Source organism: Drosophila elegans, unplaced genomic scaffold, assembly GCF_018152505.1.
Source record: "Drosophila elegans isolate 14027-0461.03 unplaced genomic scaffold, ASM1815250v1 contig_814, whole genome shotgun sequence".
In the NCBI taxonomy this organism is placed as follows: domain Eukaryota; kingdom Metazoa; phylum Arthropoda; class Insecta; order Diptera; family Drosophilidae; genus Drosophila; species Drosophila elegans.
Genome location: NW_024546167.1, coordinates 3,480,452 through 3,491,432, shown reverse-complemented (window position 1 = coordinate 3,491,432; position 10,981 = coordinate 3,480,452). Strand labels below are relative to the sequence as shown.

General features: G+C 46.2%; 5 protein-coding genes across 5 annotated transcripts; 2 read left to right on the top strand and 3 right to left on the bottom strand.

The window, feature by feature from the left end:
- The first annotated feature begins 78 nt into the window (after positions 1-78).
- LOC108141844 lies at positions 79-1,822 on the top strand. Its single transcript, XM_017265435.2, has one exon. The coding sequence runs from the start codon at positions 926-928 to the stop codon at positions 1,820-1,822; it is 897 nt and encodes a 298-aa protein (XP_017120924.1). The 5' UTR covers positions 79-925.
- Positions 1,823-1,855: 33 nt separating this feature from the next.
- Positions 1,856-3,381, bottom strand: LOC108141845 (alpha-ketoglutarate-dependent dioxygenase alkB homolog 6). Its single transcript, XM_017265436.2, has 2 exons — positions 3,261-3,381; positions 1,856-3,198 (listed from the first exon to the last, which is right to left on the bottom strand). The coding sequence occupies exons 1-2, from the start codon at positions 3,288-3,290 to the stop codon at positions 2,545-2,547; spliced, it is 684 nt and encodes a 227-aa protein (XP_017120925.1). The 5' UTR covers positions 3,291-3,381; the 3' UTR covers positions 1,856-2,544.
- Positions 3,382-3,786: 405 nt separating this feature from the next.
- On the bottom strand, positions 3,787-5,387 carry LOC108141681. The gene has a single exon (XM_017265158.2). The coding sequence runs from the start codon at positions 5,179-5,181 to the stop codon at positions 3,958-3,960; it is 1,224 nt and encodes a 407-aa protein (XP_017120647.1). The 5' UTR covers positions 5,182-5,387; the 3' UTR covers positions 3,787-3,957.
- Positions 5,388-5,483: 96 nt separating this feature from the next.
- LOC108142008 (conserved oligomeric Golgi complex subunit 4) lies at positions 5,484-8,610 on the top strand. Its single transcript, XM_017265675.2, has 8 exons — positions 5,484-5,683; positions 5,748-6,484; positions 6,543-6,858; positions 6,910-7,040; positions 7,098-7,701; positions 7,759-7,944; positions 8,002-8,228; positions 8,288-8,610. Exons 1-8 carry the CDS (start codon positions 5,597-5,599, stop codon positions 8,328-8,330), a joined length of 2,331 nt encoding a protein of 776 aa, XP_017121164.1. The 5' UTR covers positions 5,484-5,596; the 3' UTR covers positions 8,331-8,610.
- Positions 8,224-10,824, bottom strand: LOC108142009 (gamma-tubulin complex component 4 homolog). The gene is made up of 8 exons (XM_017265676.2): positions 10,740-10,824; positions 10,540-10,684; positions 10,195-10,480; positions 9,975-10,134; positions 9,415-9,921; positions 8,985-9,354; positions 8,646-8,922; positions 8,224-8,500 (listed from the first exon to the last, which is right to left on the bottom strand). The coding sequence occupies exons 1-8, from the start codon at positions 10,806-10,808 to the stop codon at positions 8,356-8,358; spliced, it is 1,959 nt and encodes a 652-aa protein (XP_017121165.1). The 5' UTR covers positions 10,809-10,824; the 3' UTR covers positions 8,224-8,355.
- Between the last annotated feature and the right edge of the window lie 157 nt (positions 10,825-10,981).

Sequence of the window (10,981 nt, the reverse complement as noted above, 5' to 3'; positions counted from 1 at the left end):
ATTTAATAACTTCATTTGGTGTACTTGTGCAGGATCTAAAACGATTCTAACGAATGGATATAATAGGTGAGTGATAAAACGATTGCTCTGTTGTTTATAAACAGGTTAAAAAAAGTGTATACGAATAATTCCTGAAAACTTACAAATTTTTAGAATTTTGGGAGGAAATTTAAAAGAAGAATTACCTGGGACAATTGAGATCCCAAGAACTCGTTTTTCATTAACCAGATTAAAACATATTACTTTGAAAAAAGGATATCTTAGTAATTCCAACCTTGATCTGAATTTAGCCAATTCAAAAATGTTGATCATTTCAGCTCGAAATTCAAAACAAAAAAATAAAGAAGTTAAGATCCTTTAAATTTGCCTTATTGAAAAATAATAGTTAAGGAAAAGCTTTTAAAACCTTATTAGGCAATGTAATCTTGTTGATCCTTGGATTAAGCGAATTCGGCATGAGTTTCCACAAATGAAAACTAAGATCCTAAGAACTCGCGTTTAAGATTTACTTTTAAATTACCTGATTACAAGATTATGATCCCTTCCGTAATATTGGTAGCACCAACCTTGTTCCGAATTCAGTCCATTCCAAGTGTCGGTCAGTTCGGAATGAGATGCCCCAAAATGTGCGTTTGGTATTTTAACATCTGCGAGGCGGTTCTTCGAAAACTGGTGCTTCAAATCCAAACGCATTCGTGTGCGAATCAAAATGTATTGGCAGAGACCGAAATAAAGTGCACATGGCTCGCCGCCGATTGATAAAAGATAAAAATAAAGAGATCAGACTCTCTTCACGCGGATGCGGAATGTTGGATGCTCGCTCGCATTCGCTTGTAAATTCTCGAAGGGAACGCGTGCACTTCGAGGCACCGATACACCCAAGGTGATTACATAAAGCCAGAAAGCCAGAAAACCAAACCACACCATGCAGAAGGCCATCAAGAAGGAGCTGAGCTTCTCGCTGGACACGCTGGAGCGCTACCGGGCCAAGTACGGACGCAGTGCCTCCCTCGACACAAACGGCTCTTGCCCAGCGCACACAGAGGGCGAGCCCTGCTCCACTGCTCCTCCGCCGGCTGCCAGCTCGATCTTCACAAAGTCCTACTCGCCGCCAAAGATGACCAAATTGCAGGAGCTGCAGCAGAAGAAGGAGGCCTATCTGAGGGCCCGCGAACACGAGCGGGAAATGGAGCAGCTGCAGCGCACCGAGAGAAGGTCCACGAACGGCTTGGAGTTGGCCAAATCCAAGCCGGGCAATGGCAGTCCCAAGGGCAGCTCTCCCACGCCGAATACCAGTGCCGCAGCCACCGCTGCCGTGGCCAGCAAGTCATCCAGCCCGGCCGGCTACTCCAATTGGAACAGCCACCATGGCACGCTCTGCTCCCAGTCCTGGGTGGCCATCTCCGAGCTGATGTACTTCTGCGACAAGTACGAGTTCACCACCCTCAGCACCCGGGACCTAAAGACGCACCAGGAGATCGTGGCCGAGGTGAGGGCCCTGCTGAACGGCAAGGCGCCGTTCGACCAGCGTACCCGCTTCCCGGGCAACATCCACGACCCGGAGAACCTGTGGGTCTGCATCGGTCGCTGCGCCAGTGTGGAGTACCACCTGCAGCGCATCGTGAGCATCTTCCGCAAGCCGCTCAACCAACTGACGCCGGACAAGCAGCGAACGGTGCGCCAGAACTTCCACCTGGCGGTCAGCGAACTGCGGCTGGACATCTCGGCGCGGATCAGCGAGGTGCGGCTCTACGACCGTCTGGTCTTCGAGCGCGAGTTCCGTCTGGAATGGCAGGAGGCGGAGGCGGTGGCGGAGGCCTAGCGCACGATTGCATCATCAATGGGTCAGTGTCAGTGGGTGGACAGTAACGTTTATTGGCAACTCTTCGCTTTTTACGCTCTTCGCTCTTCGTTCGGCGGTGCGCGGTGGAAAACTCGGTTACAAAAATACACTTGGACGCGGGAGGCCGGAGCATGGAGCATCCACACGATTGTGGATGCCTGCTCCATTCAACATACATACATATAAGAGGGTGATCCGTCAACTGATTGTGATTATGGGACAGCAGGCGTATCATATCATAGCCACTATCAGTTGCCGAACACCTGTACATTTAACTACATACATATTTCACAAATCTAAACCGTGGATGATTGCTCCCTTCAATTGCTCGCGTAACTAAATCTAAAGGCCGCTGGCGGACAGGACACAGCTTGATGTCCTGTCCGCCGCTACGGGCCAACCTATTGCTCCGTAATACGTAATACAAACATTTTTTATATATGTACACAACACGCTAACACGGTATAAAGTATAAATAAAGCACTTTTGTGTGGGCCAACGTTGATTGCTTGCGAGCTAGTGTGTGTGCTAGTGCGAGTGCTTAAACAACTAGCGGAAGATTCAGGTTGCGGGCTGGTTATCATAGTCCCTCAGATCCCTGGGATCCCTTTCAGTGGGTTCGTTTAACGTGCGGTTAGTCAACATTTAGGAAATCTCTGTGCTCCATGGCAAACAACATCGTAGTAGGGACCTTAGTGGACCTAGCAGAACTTTAGCTTCATCTTGCTGGTCTTGGGCACGTTGCGGATGGTGAGAGAGATGCGTGGCGATCGGCGCACCAGGTGATCGCCGATCTTGTAGGTGTTCTCGCACAGATCATAGTTGCAGATGCGGTCGCAGAGCACATCCTCGCCGGTCTCGGCAATGGCGTGCAGATAGTCGCTGTACAGCGTGTCCTTCAGGATGAGCAGACTGCGCGGCTCCAGCAGGAGCTTGAAGCGAACCTCGCGGGCCGCCTGATCTGCTCCGGCCTCCTCCGCCGGATGCTCCCGCTGGGCAAACTCCAGCACAGTGTGTGCCCCGCAGGAGATGGTCGAGATGATGGGGTAGAACAGCGGTCCATCAGTGTGCGGGAGGATTCCCTGTCCGGGCAGATACTCGTTGACCAGCACATGGTTGGCGTTCTGCGACTCGAACACCCCCAGGTTGTTCACCTTGTCCACATAGCTCTGCAGCCATTCGGGAATCTCCTCGGCAATCATGCCGTTGGGATGCGGCACCCCGCCGTAGTTGACCAGCCGGCGGTTGAGCAACTGCGTCCACCTCGGCTTGGGAGTCCGTTCGATGTGGCTCAGGATGCGCTGCTCCTCCTCGGAAGTGATGAAGTTCGGAATGTACATGGCAGTCGGTGGGCACTGCGGAGCATACGGGATTACTCGATAGTTTACACTCGATCCTCACCTGGTTCTCAACTCACCTTGCGCACTTCAAAGCCCGTGAAATCCATGACTACTTATCTATCAGAATTCTACGCTAAGCTAATCCTACAGAGCAAATCAATACTTTTGTTGGGCTTTGAATTTCGAATCAGCTGTTTGTGAAAACAAGTGTGGCCGTATTCGTTTTGTTTTCATTGTAAGCTGGCCACACTGTGGCGCCAATTAAAAAGCATGGCGCGTTTTTTGAAATACTTTTGGCCAGTTCAAGAGGTTACCCTCACTTGCAGCGCAAATAAGTTTGCTATATTCCGAAACTTTTTTAAGCAATTGGTCATTTATAAAAGCTTAGTTTTGTAGTTATTTTCTTATCACAAAATATTAAATAATTATGTAAGATGTAATAAGATTGAATCTTATCAATCGTAGTTCTGTTAGTTAGATTAAATTTATTATTTTTATGTGAAATTCGATTTTATGTTTTACACATATCATATTTGTTGTTGGAACTTTGCGTAGCTTTTGTCATAAATGAGAAGTAATATAACCATGTCAATTCTGGATTTGTTTTAATAAATGTTCGCTTTATTAAACGTTTGCCAAAACACAAACACAACTTATTACTTTGATTTTAAATGCTATTTTAAGACCTACATATTATATGTATATTTTACTATACATACACAATATATATTATTTAGTTTTGATTTTAAACTTTGATCATTTTTAAGGACAGACTTACAATTTCGATTCCGGATTGAATTCTATTTCCACAAATCGTGAACTCCAAATATTCAAATGAACGGGCTCGAAGGAGACTTCTAAATTGCCATGCTTCATGGCAGGAATAACTTTTTCAGGTATGAAGCCAGTGTTGTGGAGATGCAAAGTCAGCGGAGTTCTGCGATTGAGCAGATCGTTGGGGAGTTGCGACAAATCGAGCTTCTGCGCCCGCCCGCCCAGCTTGCTGGACGACAGGTTAAGGATCCTGAGCGCGGAACAGGAACCCAAAAGGTTCCACAAAGGTGGAGGCGGTGGCAGCTCGCGCATCTGCAACAGGTGCAGCTCCTCCAGATGCGGCAGCCTTTTGCAGATGGCGTGCAGCTGCTGCGAATCAATGTCGTCATCCTGCAGAACCAGTCGGCGGAGATTGGTCATGAGCAGAATATCCCTTTCTATGCGATCGCTGCTCCAGAAGGAGTCGTTGAAGAGCAGCGATCGCACCTTGAGTGGATGGTGCCTGGCCACCAAACCCAGCAAATGCTCGCTGTAGTCGCGTGTGTAAAAAGCCAGGCGACGGAAGTGCGGCAGATCCATTAGTCGGGGCAGGAAGGCGCCCAGCAGGTGGTGATCGTCGATGGTCAGCTCCTCCAGCGTGGAGCACTGGGTGACGTCCACCACCTTCTCGCCCAGGTTCACATTGTAGCCGTAGTAGAGAAGCGTCAGCTTGGCGAGCTTCAGGCTGCCGAAGATTTCGGCGAAGGTGTCCGTGTCCAGGTACTCACACCAGATGAGATTCAGCTCCTTCAGCTGCCTCCAGCGGCTCAAATGGCTGCCGGTGGTGCTGCTGTTCAATGTGAGGCTGGTCAGGAGCGGAAACAGCTCGGTGAGAAGCAGGGTCTCCTCGTCGTCCTCTTCGGGGTTGTAGTCCATGTGGCAGTCCAGCGATCGCAGATGGGGAAAGCTGTAGGAGGTCCACTTCCTGAGCAGATCCCTGCTGCACCCGCTCAGTTTGAGCCATTGAACCGATCTTGACCAGCCGCCCAGGCATTCCTGCATCATTTGCTCATTCCTATCCAGAAATTCAAGGTCATCTCGGGTCGCAGTCACCGACTTAAGATGATTCCAGTGATACTTCACGTAGCAGTGGATACTTTCGGTGACTTGGGCCAGTGACAACTGATCACTCAAAGGCAGGAACCGAAGAATGTTTATCCAAATATCTTCATTGATTGTCTCCATCACACCGGCCAAAGAGTTGAAAACAAACAAATGAAGTAAACAAACTGTCAGCTGTTTCAACTGCTTGCCGATCGAGCGTGAAAAGCCAACAAAGCTTTGTCCTTCTTCTAACTAAATTGTAGTTAAGATTTTAACATCAATTTCTTGTCTTTCAAATAATAGTGTTTACATAAAACAATTTTATTAAAAACTAAAAAAGCAAATAAAAGTTCCCCCAATAATTGCTTAAACTTGAAACAGCGTTGCCAGAAGATTCAAAGTATCGATATACCACATTCCGATTAATCGTGCCTAAGAACTGCTGGAATGCCCATCCCTATTTATACAAAACAATCTTTCCACGTATCAGCAATTGCATTGAAAAAAGTATAATTGTAAGTATAAGGGATCCCGGATCCGGACACACGAACGCAGGATGAGTGTTCTTGACGAGTTGAGCGCATTGGACATCAGCACAAATGGACAGGTGGACGAGGCGCTGCAGCGGATTGCCGAAGAAGAGGTTAGTGCCCAGTTTATAACTTTCCGGTTGGTTTGGAATTCATGTTTTTCTATCACCACTCAAGGCCAAAGTCAACGAGAAACTGGAATCGCTGCTGGCCAAACAGTGCCAGATAGAGGCCAAGATGAGTGGCATTGGCAGATCCCTGGCCCTGCTGCACACCGTGGACAGCGATGCCAACAAGCTGAACGCACAGATTGTGAACACGGCCCAGTTGGCCGAGTCCGTGAGTGCCAAGGTGCGCCGGCTGGATTTGGCCAGATGCCGGGCCTCCGAGTGCCAGCAGCGGGTGCACGACCTCATCGACCTGCACCTGTGCAGCCAGGGCGTGGTCAAGGCCATCGGCGAGGAGGACTACGAGAAGAGCGCCACTCACATTGCCCGCTTTCTGGCCATGGATCAGCAGCTCCTGCAACGCACCGCCGACGACGTTCAGGGCTCCATCACGTCGGTGAGCGATGCGGTGAAGACGCTGGAGGAGGCCACCGAAAAGACCCGCGTCCTGATTGCCAAACGCTTCGACGAGGCGGTCAAGGCCGACGACTTGGCCTCTGTGGAGAGATTCTTCAAAATCTTCCCTCTGGTCGGTTGCCATTCCACCGGGATCGAGAAGTTTTCCCTCTACATATGCCAGAAGCTGGCCAACAAGGCGCAAAAGGAACTGCGGAATGCCCAGGACATTGCCAAGGCTGAATCGCGGCTCCAACTGGCTTATGCAGATCGATTGACTGCCATCCTGGAGAACTTTGCCCGGGTGGTGGAGGTCAATCAGCCCATAATCGAGGCATTTTACGGCCAGGCGTAGGTTGCATACATACTACCAAATCAATTATGTCTGAATTCGTATGACTTCTTATAGATCTTCGTCTTTGATCGATATGGTGGCCATTCTGCAGCACGAATGCGATGCCGAGGTGAAGAATCTGCTGATGGAGTTCAACAAGAACCGGCAGATCCAGTATCGGAGCAAGCAAGTGAATGAATCCACTCAGCGGTCGGCTGGTGGCGGAAATGTCAGCAGCAACAGCATCCAGGCACTGGGACATTATCGGAAACCATCGGGCGGATCGGTGGACAAACTGAACCCGAAGGAAATCGATGCGATTATAGCTGAAATAACAGTCATGCATGCCAGAGTCGAGCTGTACTTCCGATTTATGCGGCGTCGCTTGCAGGTAATATGGAATTAATTCGATAATGTCCTTAGCTTACGTTGCGTATTGCAGGTTCATGTCGAAACGTGTGTGCCCGAGAAAGAGCAGATGGCCATAATGGAACGCTACGAAAAGATCATGAAGAACTCTGACTTGCGTCGCCAAATGCAGGAAATTCTAAGCACCTATTTGCTTCTGGAGAGGTTAGATATAAAGCAATTTGTGTTAAACCTTTTATTGAATCACTTTCTTTGTTTTAGATACTTCATGGAGGAAAGTGTGCTCAAGGCCATCGGTTTGGATTCCTACGAATCTGGACAGCAATGTTCGTCCATGGTGGATGATATATTCTTCATCCTTCGCAAATCAATTAGAAGGGCCTTAACAACTCAGTCGATAAACGGAACATGTGCTGTGATCAACAACGTGGCCGCCTGCTTGGATGGTGACTTTGTGTCTGCCCTTAAGGCCCCGCTGAAAAGCGGCTATCCATCGGGCTACATCGACTTGGCCCAGGCATATAATGCCATTCAAACGACCCTGCAGCAGGGAAAACTACATTCCAGCGATGCAGATCGAGGTCGAGCCAATTTCCTGGTACAGTTGAACAATGCCGACATATCGACTGAGTATATTGAGACACTGTGGCAGACCATGGAGCAGGAAATCGCTGGCACATTTCCACAAACAACGCCGGTGGAGCGTCAATTGCTTGATAGCTGCCTCACCGAACTCAAAGCAGTGCGGGATGCATTGAAAGCCACTGTTGATTTTGGAATGCAGCAGCTGAGATCCAGTGTTATAAAGCCACGCCTCAGCCCCTGGATTAACCAGTTCTTAAATTACAGTCACAACTTAAATGAGGTTAAATCACTTAGCAATAATGGTTGTATAAAAACTAATTGACATTTTTCCTTACAGGAGGAACTGGCTGCCTATGAGGCAGGTGAAACGTTTGTTCAGTTTTTTATAGTCCAGTTGGACGGGCTTCTGAATTCCTTTAAGAGCTCGTTGAGTCCGCGCAACTACGATGCGCTAGTCAGCATTTTAGCAACCGAAGTGACAATTCAATTGGAACGGGCTATTAAAAAAATTACATTCAACAGAGTACGTTTTAAACCTGTTAATTCTATGTTACTTAATTATATATATTCCTTTCAATAGCTTGGTGGTCTGGTCCTCGATCAGGAGGTGCGTGCCTTGGGCAGTTACCTAACTGGAGCCACGTCATGGTCGGTGAGAGACAAGATGACTAGGATCTCTCAAATTGCCACTCTTCTAAATCTGGATAAGATTTCTGAGCTCTCTGAATACTGGAATCCCGAGAACAATAAGGAAATGTCATCCTGGCACTTAACGCCCAACGAAGTTCGAACATTTTTAACCTTAAGGTAATAGTGAACACTAATGTTTTAATGTATATCTCAATTTTTGATAATCATTTCTCCAGGAGTGACTTTCGTATAGAAGACATTAAACGACTACAGCTTTAGGTAAAGCCATATCGTCGAGAAATTGTTATATAGGTGCGGAAACGTTATGGCTAGCACTAAACCAATGGTTAAAATCCAAACGCAATAGGAGCTGAGAAAGCGGACCCAAACAAGATGCTGTTTTAACGTCAACCAATAGTTGAATAAGGCTCGCAATTTGAACACCAAATCTGTAGAAAAAAAAAAAACAAAGTTTTATTAGTATTACTTATATAGCTTGAAGAACTAAAATATTGATTGACATAATAATGCCTTATTAAATTAAATGGTACATCTTTAATTTATCTTGATCTTAAATATTTGGCAACGACTTACCTTTCATTAAGTAAATCGATTTCACCTATAAGGTCATCTGGTGGATTTTTTGATTGGGTTACGTGCGCAAACTTTTCACAAATACTGAACAGTTTAAGAAGAGTTCCATAAATGGGGTTTTGGGTTTGGCATCCGGTGACATTTACTTGGCCGTCTTTCGCATCGGAGAGCAGGAAACACTGTGAAAGAACATTTGCAAGAAATACCGAATGGGCTTTTTGTATTTCTTCGAATTCTGCTTTGCTTTTAATCACACTTATAAGAATACCAAATTGACCTGTAAAAAATGTGAGTTATAAGTTTTAGGGATTTGCATACAACAAAGTTGAGAAAACTCACTTTCCAGCACATCCACTTGAATGTAGTACTGCATATTGTTCAGAAAGAACATTAGATGATTGCGAAGATTTATGATTTTAGTATTCAAGGACGTAGGCATCCTTTTGGCCTGGAAAGTCTGCTTGGCCCAGACTCTTTGTATATCGTATTGAAAGGTTCGAATGATAAGTAAAAATCGAAATATCCTATTATATCGCTCAATTGCTTTTGGGGAAAACAACAGATTCAAAGGCCATTCATAAGTGTACTTTAGATTGAGACATTGCAAAATGTGGAAGTCGCAACTTTCATCTGGCTCACTAATGCTTCTTTGGCAAGTCAGCGAAAAGTTTTCCAAATCATCCGAAATTCCCATGACGGTGGCGGCAATCTGCGATTAATTAAAGAACTTAAATGTTGAATTCAATAAGACATATATATAAGATATTACCTCAAATGATCTAGTGATGTTTTTAAAACGTTCTTCGAAGTACGAGTCCATGGTTCCGATCATTTGGCAACAGAATTCCATATAGAACTCTCCCCGGCCAAGCAAATAAAAGTCCTTGATTAACCCCATTTGGCGTTCAATATCGACTTCGTTTACAGCTATTTCTGATAGTCGCCTGCTAACGAATTTCTTGATGTCGTTTATAACGTTTTCCACGCGGAAGACATCGATTGTTTCATCTTTGCCAAGGTCTTGGACCATTGCGAAGAACTCGTTCTCTCTGCCGTTCCACAGCTCATAGATTTCATCGTGCGAAATTTCGGCCAGCTTGGCTGCCAATTGGTCTCTTTTGTTTTTTGCCTTTACATTTCGACCCATTTTGAAAACCAGCACTGTTTGACCCACAAACAGGACCTTTTCAGCGACAATGATGGACAGGAATCCTGGCAGCTGGTTCAGATTGATGTCGTACTGCCATATATAATCCTCTGGATTTCTGTCGACGCTCTGACAACGTAATATATGTAATAACAATATTGGAAATTATAATTTTTTCTTACCATTACAGAGCTATTGGCTGATTTGCTGCATGAGCTACCATCGACAGAATCGGTTGGGGTGAACTTAATGAAGAATTCCGAGTGGACATCGTCGATCACCCCGTACGAAAGCCAGTGTGCCAGACTCGCGAAGAATGGATACTTGACAGGTTTGATAACTCTGCACAAATGGGGTGAATTGGGATCAGTGATCAAGATGATTTATGTTTTTACAGCATACTTCCTGATTACTCGTGCCAACTGGGTATCTCCATGCTCGGACTGCTGGTGCAGATTGTGGAGCACGGAGCATCCGCGCAGCTTTCGCACTTGGGTGTCCATGATGAGGTCCCTGAGGAAGATCAGCACGGGCATCCTGACCAGCAGGCCATCGTACACATATGAGAGCGAACTGCGCTTGCTTTCCGAGCAATACTTCTGCAGGCGAGTGACCTCGGCGTGGTAATCCTCAATAACACTGTCGATTCCCTTGGCAAAGTTCAGCAAGTAGAAGCCATGGGTAAAATCTAAGACAAAAGCTGCTATAACTTTAATATGCAAAACAATGTAATGCTTGCAATCATACCTGGAATTTGGCCATGTGCATCGGACTGTACTCCCAATGACTGTGTAAAATCAACTACTTCATGGTAGACTTGGATGATTTTTAAAAAATCCGTAAAAACCTGGCGCTCGCATTGATGTACAAAATGCTCAATGGATGTGATGTCCTAGGAAAACTGCGTGTAAAGCTAGGGAATTATCCTCCGACTGATTTTTTCTTACCGTGAAAGCCTGTAAGCCTTGGCCATTGCGAATGTCGCTCATACAAGCCAGTAACAAATCTTGTAACATTATTTCCAGGCAATATTTTTAGGCTTTGTATTAATTTGCGCCAGATGTCCAATAGAGATGACACAGCCTCATCTCGGCGGACTGCCCAAGAAATCGATATATCGATAGGTTTTTTTCGGGAATCTCGAAAAAATTGAAGGATTTCAAAAAGCGAGCTATTCATGTGCGTAAAA

What these genes read in the sequence shown, in the direction of transcription:
- LOC108141844 (XM_017265435.2), top strand. Translation starts at nt 926, where the DNA reads ATGCAGAAGGCCATCAAGAAGGAGCTGAGCTTCTCGCTGGACACGCTG.
- LOC108141681 (XM_017265158.2), bottom strand. Translation starts at nt 5,181, where the DNA reads ATGGAGACAATCAATGAAGATATTTGGATAAACATTCTTCGGTTCCTG.
- LOC108141845 (XM_017265436.2), bottom strand. Translation starts at nt 3,290, where the DNA reads ATGGATTTCACGGGCTTTGAAGTGCGCAAG. An exon ending in CGGGCTTTGAAGTGCGCAAG is followed by an intron (nt 3,199 to 3,260) that starts GTGAGTTGAGAA and finishes TATGCTCCGCAG; the next exon opens with TGCCCACCGACTGCCATGTA.
- LOC108142009 (XM_017265676.2), bottom strand. Translation starts at nt 10,808, where the DNA reads ATGTTACAAGATTTGTTACTGGCTTGTATGAGCGACATTCGCAATGGC. An exon ending in CAGCCAATAGCTCTGTAATG is followed by an intron (nt 9,922 to 9,974) that starts GTAAGAAAAAAT and finishes TTACGTTGTCAG; the next exon opens with AGCGTCGACAGAAATCCAGA. An exon ending in ACATCACTAGATCATTTGAG is followed by an intron (nt 9,355 to 9,414) that starts GTAATATCTTAT and finishes AATTAATCGCAG; the next exon opens with ATTGCCGCCACCGTCATGGG.
- LOC108142008 (XM_017265675.2), top strand. Translation starts at nt 5,597, where the DNA reads ATGAGTGTTCTTGACGAGTTGAGCGCATTGGACATCAGCACAAATGGA. An exon ending in AGCGGATTGCCGAAGAAGAG is followed by an intron (nt 5,684 to 5,747) that starts GTTAGTGCCCAG and finishes TCACCACTCAAG; the next exon opens with GCCAAAGTCAACGAGAAACT. An exon ending in GAGGCATTTTACGGCCAGGC is followed by an intron (nt 6,485 to 6,542) that starts GTAGGTTGCATA and finishes GACTTCTTATAG; the next exon opens with ATCTTCGTCTTTGATCGATA.